The sequence below is a fragment of the Palaemon carinicauda genome, chromosome 10, assembly GCF_036898095.1.
Source record: "Palaemon carinicauda isolate YSFRI2023 chromosome 10, ASM3689809v2, whole genome shotgun sequence".
Classification (NCBI taxonomy): domain Eukaryota; kingdom Metazoa; phylum Arthropoda; class Malacostraca; order Decapoda; family Palaemonidae; genus Palaemon; species Palaemon carinicauda.
The window spans coordinates 151,881,667-151,889,424 of record NC_090734.1 but is presented as its reverse complement, the minus strand read 5'-3'; the positions used below and the strand labels follow the sequence as shown (position 1 = coordinate 151,889,424).

General features: G+C 35.6%; 1 protein-coding gene across 3 annotated transcripts in view; it reads left to right on the top strand.

The window, feature by feature from the left end:
• The window catches only part of LOC137648868 (phosphatidylinositol 3,4,5-trisphosphate 3-phosphatase TPTE2-like), a 270,530-nt gene that overhangs the window by 223,834 nt on the left and 38,938 nt on the right, over positions 1–7,758 (top strand). For all 3 annotated transcript variants that reach the window (XM_068382035.1, XM_068382036.1, XM_068382034.1), the window contains 3 exons: positions 4,910–5,036; positions 6,077–6,189; positions 6,433–6,633. In XM_068382035.1, coding sequence (XP_068238136.1) covers positions 4,910–5,036; positions 6,077–6,189; positions 6,433–6,633 — 441 coding nt within the window. The remainder of the gene's footprint in view (positions 1–4,909; positions 5,037–6,076; positions 6,190–6,432; positions 6,634–7,758) is intronic.

Genomic DNA, 7,758 nt, shown 5'->3' with positions numbered 1-7,758 from the left:
CTAATTCACACTTTGCCTAAAGTATAACAGCCATATGGTGTAACAAAAATGACCATAAATCAGTCATTTTGCGAAATGACTAGAATTATCAGTCATATCATGAATTGACTAACCCCTACAGGCATTACATGTAATGACTATTCAGTTGTATTTGTCATAGTTTTCTTTTGTTTATTTTCTAACTCTTGTTGGCATACAGTTTCTCACTACGCTTCTGCGAGGTTGGTTTCACTACTTTGTCTGATGTATATATATTTATTTATTCATTTTAACTGTTTTTATAGTTTTGAATGAATTTGTAAAAAATTTTTAACTGTTTCTTAATTCTTTTGTATATGTTTTATTTTTAGCCCTGGACAATGTGATTAAGAATCACGAAACGTTGGGAATAATAAAAAAGGACAATTTGAACAACTCTTTCCCTATCCATACCATGAAATTTGTATATATATATACATACATATATAATGTAGGTCTAAATTTTCTAAGGACATTCCTGGTGGGATGGAACATTCTTGTGACACATATTGATATAAGAGTGTCCCGATATATCGTTTGTTTGAATATGACTAAGATTGGATGGTGTTAATAGACTATCATGTTGATGACTGACGGGATGCGGGTTCACTGTCTATATTACGTTCAATGCCCTTAATATCCTCTATAAACAATCCTGCTTCCATATCTTAGTTATATATGTTTGTGAAGACACTGAAAAAAATGGTATAAAATAGGTATAGACGTGGATAGGATCAGTTTTCATTATTTTGTTTCCTGTATACTTGTATCCAAGGAAGGTCTCAAGCTTAGGGATTTCATCTTTTGACTTCAGGGCAAGGATATCTGGTGAGTAGTTTTATCACTACTTTCGGAACGGGAAAAAGACTGCAATTTGGATTGACGTTTCGATCACACAAATTATAAAACAAGAATTGACGTTTCACCGATCACACTTTTTATTAAAGAACTGGAAACATAAGAATTGCTGAGACATATTGCAAATTACATTACCGTATTCGGATATTTCGACTTTTAAAATCAGAAAAACTAGGATATAATTAGCTAATATTAATTTATTTTTAATCTTTTTCAACTCTTCTTTGCTGAAGTTATTATTATTAATCATATTACTATTGTTATTATGGACTGTGATATTCCCCGTGCATAAATCTTTAGCGGTCCTTTGACAGAAAGTAAGTCGAACCGGACATTATGAAGGTGATAAGAAAAATGTTTAAATATGAAATGGACGGGGTAGCTCCGTATCCCTTTTTACGATCGAGACCTCGTGAAAATTCAAAGTTTCTTTGAACTTCTCGCTAATAGGATAACGTAAAAGTTGCTGTGCGGTGTTGGGTCGAGCGTATTAAAGCATGTTTCATTGTCTTTGTTATGACACTTTCCCCCCGGAAGTCCGTCTGGGCTCCGTAGGATCATTTTAATGCGAAAGTTTACGAGGTGGAGATGGGAAGGTAGATTTTTTTTTTTTTTTTTTTTTTTTTTTTTTTTTTTTTTTTTTTTTTTTTTTTTTTCCACCGTCTAGTTTCTTTCTGACAAACGGCGAAAGTCAACGTGAACGTAGAGTAAAGAGCAACAAGGCCAAGTTATAAGTATTAAGATTTTCCGTTCAATGCGTAGGATTGAATCGACAAGACATGGGATTCCAGATACTTGGATTCTAACCCTTTTAACCAACTAGCGTAACCGATCTATTCATGTCCTTGACAGTGAAGTTAAGACACTTTCCCTTATTAACATAATATCCCCCCCTCCATTCTCTCTCTCTCTCTCTCTCTCTCTCTCTCTCTCTCTCTCTCTCTCTCTCTCTCTCTCTCTCTCTCTCTCTCTCTCTCTCTATATATATATATATATATATATATATATATATGGATAAACATCAACACAACATCGTGTTCAAATAGAAATAAATTTCTACCTCATACTTGGGATCGAACGCTAGCCACTTCTAATGAAAGGCCAGGTCGAAACCAACCATGCCACGAGAGCCCATAAAAGGAAATTTGAACCTGACCCTAATCTAGCTGTCCGAGGATTTACCTGGTGAGACAGCAGTCTCTTTACCAGCGAGTTTCACCAGGTAAATCCTCGGACAGCTAGATTAGGGTCAGGTTCAGATTTCCTTTTATGGGCTCTCGTGGCATGGTTGGTTTCGACCTGGCCTTTCATTAGAAGTGGCTAGCGTTCGATCCCAAGTATGAGGTAGAAATTTATTTCTATTTGAACACGATGTTGTGTTGATATTTATCCATATTGACTCATTAGGGGTAATTCGAATGAATTACTACCAATTGTGTCACGTGGTGGCCCGGGGAAATCTGGTAAAACTCGCTGGTAAAGAGACTGATGTCTCACCAGGTAAATCCTCGGACAGCTAGATTAGGGTCAGGTTCAGATTTCCTTTTATGGGCTCTCGTGGCATGGTTGGTTTCGACCTGGCCTTTCATTAGAAGTGGCTAGCGTTCGATCCCAAGTATGAGGTAGAAATATATATATATATATATATATATATATATATATATATATATATATATATATATATATATATATATATATATATATATATATATATATATATATTACCCGTGTTGTACTGCCAACTAGAATACATTTCTTAATTTTAAAAGACAAAAATTCAATATACTTTAAAAAAAATCGTTGGATCACCTGAAGATCCGCTACCCCTAGCGAAGCTCTTTACTTAAAGGGCTGCTTTTCGGGTCCTAGACTGCAAGGGATTCATACTCTCTACAGGGCCTTTCATAATTCATTTTATTGTATACATTTCAAGGCATTCAGCATTTCATATTGCACATTACTCTTTTATTGTTTAGTTCACATTGAAAGTCTTCATTTTCCTCTTGAAAGCCTTCAATCTTTCGGACGTCTAGTGGGAGCTTGGGGCCGGATATTTGAAAGATCCGGAACCTTCAGTAGACATATATCTTGGTTCCAATAATTTGAAACCATCTGTAACTATTCTCGTGATAGTAAAGTTTAGTAAAAATACCAAATCATAAATTGACAGTTATTTGTTGAAACTTACTATAAAACCTACAACATGAATTTATTTACAAAGGATATTGTGCAGCAGTATGTTCACTTAACTTTTCAACGGTATTTTTAGAAAATCTGTCATGCCACGTGAATTGTTGCAGTTAAGAATTTAATAGGTCTTTCTTGCAGCTATGCATTATCTTTATATAACACGATTCATCGTTTTCTGTAGTAATTCCAGGGCTACCTATCGTTACTAGATTTGTTTGCAAGTATGAAGCACATATTTTTCCCCATGAAAGCTGTTTCAGTCAAACGTAGTCTTTTTAGATAGGTTGTCCTGACTTCTTTCTTTTTTTTCTCTCCAATTCGTTCACTCTAGAGATACGCGATATAAGCCAACCTCTGAAGACAATCTAAAACGGCCAAATATTATCCATTCCTTATACTTATTTTTTATTTAATATTGATTATCAAAGGCACACAACCATATTACTAGTCAAGGACCACATGAAGCGGGATGGCGGATCTTCAGGTGACCCAAATCTAGATTTGATACTTGAATGGTTTATTATTATTATTATTATTATTATTATTATTATTATTATTATTATTATTATTATTATTATTATTATTATTATTATTCATCTCTTGCTAAACATGCCTCCTGTTAATGGGATATCCATACGTGGAAATATAAAGAAAACCAAATACATGATATACTGTACATACTGTACTATGTATTCATAAAGCAGTTTATTGGTAATATTTGGGAAAAAAAGTCTACGGCAGTTGCACATAACTCTTTGAAGTGTCTGAAACAACAGCCGGACGAAGAAGGTTATTTGTCTCGACGGCTGTCGAATAGTAAACATGTCTTCGCATTTTCACGTTTCATCGAAGATTCACCTCGTTCTTGATGTTTTATTGCCACATTTATATCCATAAATGTTCGTAAGCAATAGTGGAATAATAAAAAAAACTTCTGCTGTAACCTGGGTATTGTTATTACGGAGACAATTTATGACGGGGACTCAGTGTTGTAAATTTATTTATCTGTAAGCATTGCTTAGTGACTGCAGCGTCCCCTCGACCGCTTCATGCGCTCCCATTTTAGCTATTCACTATACTTCCGTTCCATTTGCCTTTCTTCCATCTTGCCTTTTAACTTCGATTGATTGATTGATTATGAGTTAACTATGCCCCTTCCCTACAGTTAAGCCTTTCTTCCATCTTGGTGTCCAAAGATTGATTGATTGCGAGTTAACTATGCCCGGCCCCTAAGGTAGCATATGGCATGGTCACTAAATAGCCTCTTAAGCTCAAGAGCCTGACCTTGAGGCCCAATTCATAAACTCAGTCTAGTAATGGTAGAAAAATACTTATTCTGATTATTTGACCATTTTTCATCCATTAAGGGTTGTTATGATTACCATTGTTATCTGTTTACAGTATTGCTGCCCCCCCCCCTTGCGTTGCATTTTCGAACTGAATGGCATCCCTGCCTAAATTATTTAATCTAAATTAATATTTATTTTTCCCAATAAATGTGACATGGCCAGAACTTAAGATGTACTTAATGGTCTTACTGGCTAAGTTTTTATGTCCACCCAGGACCACCCTTTCGGTTCTGTCTTAATTTCCATCTTTTTGGACAAATTTGAAACGCTTATAACTCTAGTTGCAAACTTGATGTGTCATGTTGCACATGGAAGTTGTGTGAATATATAAGAAAACAGTATACTATGAAACCTTGTACAAAAGTTGATGTATGTTGTTTACTAAAAAAAGAAAAGGAAAAAATTATAGAAGGAAAGGAAAACTAGAAGTAAAATGAAGATGGAAATAAATATGCAAATACCTAAAAGACAGTTTTTTTTTTTAATCTCTACAGAAGCTCCTACGAAATCATCCAGATCAGCGACATGGGTCTCAAAGAAAAGGAAATGGGAGAAGAAATCAGTCCGAACGGAACAGGTCCGGCTGAAGAAGGGGAAGAAGGAGAGGATGAACAGAAACAGGTCTGAAAAGGATCTCTCTCTCTCTCTCTCTCTCTCTCTCTCTCTCTCTCTCTCTCTCTCTCTCTCTCTCTCTCTCTCTCTCTCTCTCTCTCATGAAATTCAAGTGAGGGATGATAATGAAATTGCCCGTGTATATGATTAATTAGTTGAGAACACTTGATCCTTTATATAATGTAATTAATAGATCTGTCTTGTCCGTTTTTCAGGTCTGATTTTAGCATTAAATATTTTTTTCCCATTAATCTTTCGACCTTTGTCAAAATTAAAAGCTTTGTTGTTCATCCCTTAGATAATCGTTTAATGTAATCAAACGGGCACTTTTTGTCCTGATTCTGATATTTCAGTTTATATCCAGGTCCCTTGAAAGAAAAATAAATGTCATGACTATTGAGAAAATCACCTCCACTCAATTAAAAAGATTATTTTGGGACATTATTGTCATCCTTGTCCCCTCCTTTATTTGAAAAAAGTAGATCTTTCAAGTGAGAAATTAATGGTTGTCACAATTTCTTTTTGAACCGAGCCCTCATTTTGGTGAGGAGTCATATTTGTCACTTTGCCTTTTATGGTATTACCTGCGTTTTTTTATACTATAAAATACTTATACCATTTCTGCAAAGCATCACCTCCACCTGAACTAGAGAGGACTTGATTAACAGAGTTTTATGAGAGTATCACTTAAAAATAATTTTTGTGACCTAGTTGTCCTTTCTATGAAACATTATCTTCAATTTAGTGAAAAGGATTTTACCTATAATTGTTGGTACCCTCATTAGAAGAACCTATCACCATTCATAAAGTGACACCACTTAACTATGAATAATTTTATTTTTTCTTTTGCACCAAGGACTGCCGTCACATCACCCAAATTAAGAAAAGCGTGATAATTTTTTTTTTCTTTTCAAGCAGCACCTTCACTTTGCTTGGATTAACCTGATTATTGTTTAGTAAAGCAAAGCCTAGCCTCAAATGCACAGTACAATATTTATATTTTAAAGGAAATTGGGGGAATGACCTGACTGTTTCTTTCACACCAACAGGTAATCCAAAGAACGACAAAGTTCTTGGAATATGATGCTGATCAACATGAGATCGAAGTGGAGATGGGCTTCGTAGATCCGTCTAATCCTCCTATACCTGGTTGCAATCTTTAGTGAGTGCTTTGGAATTTGATGTACTTTTTAATTTTATCAAATTCCATTTAAGAAAGAAATAGCTTAACTTTAATTTGTTTTATGGCAAAGTGGCAACTTTCCTACATGCTCTGGTGCTGTAATTAGTATAAAAAACATATTGCATAAAGAGCAACGTTTCTACCAGCTCTTGGGCTGTAATTTGTATAAGAAAAAAAAACCAGGCATTGCATTATACTTATACATTCTTTCAAAATTTACAGTTACATGCAGTGGCGAACTCGCAGATTTGTCGAACACTTTGCTGTGAGGCTTTTGACGTCCATATTGATTTTGGTGGATATGATCATCTTGTTTGTGGATCTCTTCAACCCTCATGAGAAAAATGACCCATTAGAATACTGCTCGCTTGCCTTCTCTACTTACTTTATGATAGAAGTTATACTCAGGATATTTGGCCTTGGGTATGTTTTCAGGTTGTCTAACAGATATTTCGCCTCCATAAAGCTGTGTTCAACTTGTGTGGGATGTTTTGGATAGTGTTGCTGTACAGTATAGGTGAAGATTGAATGTCAATGTTTAAAATTTTACTCTCTGACCACATGTTCAAAATATTACTAATTTTGACCATGGTCAAATATTACTCATTTTGACCATGGTCAAATATTACTTATTTTGCCCATGGTCAAATATTACTTATTTTGACCATGGTCAAATATTACGCATTTTGACCATGGTCAAATATTACTCATTTTGACCATGGTCAAATATTACTCATTTTGACCATGGTCAAATATTACTCATTTAGACTATGGTCAAATATTACTCATTTAGACTATGGTCAAATATTACTCATTTTGACCATGGTCAAATATTACTCATTTTGACCATGGTCAAATATTACTCATTTTGACCATGGTCAAATATTACTCATTTTGACCATGGTCAAATATTACTCATTTTGGCCATTGTCAAATATTACTCATTTAAACCATGGTCAAATATTACTCATTTTGACAATGGTCAAAATATTATTAAATTGTTCCGTAACTGGAATACAAACCAACGCTATTTATAGGGGTATACTTTTTGCGAAAGCTGAAAGGACAAGCCATTAAAATTTGGCAAGGATTAATTACCCATCCGACTAGTTAGCGGCGGCTAACGTGGTAGCCTGCTACCCCTCCCACTCACACACCTGTGATTGCGCTCGCTTTACTTTTGGGCTCGGACAGAGTGCGGTTGTCACTGACCTTCATCCTCTCCAATTTGTGGACTGCCATTAATCTGGTTTTGCTTTTTCTTTTCAGTGTATGAGTGTGTGTGCTGTGTTTATCTACTGCCATGCGGACTTGTACGGGAACTGAAGGCCGCACCTGCGGGAAGTTCGTGTCTGCTGTGGAAACTGATCCCCATAGCCTTTGCCCTGTCTGCAGAGGACAGCGCTGTGATATTGATAACAAGTGTTTTGAGTGTCAGGAGTGGTCCTCCTCCCAATGAGAAAGGTATGGGCGTAGGCGGAAGTAGTAGTCTAAGCGGGATTCTTCCCCTTTGAAGGTTGCTTCGAAGCTGATGAAACCCAAGGCTTC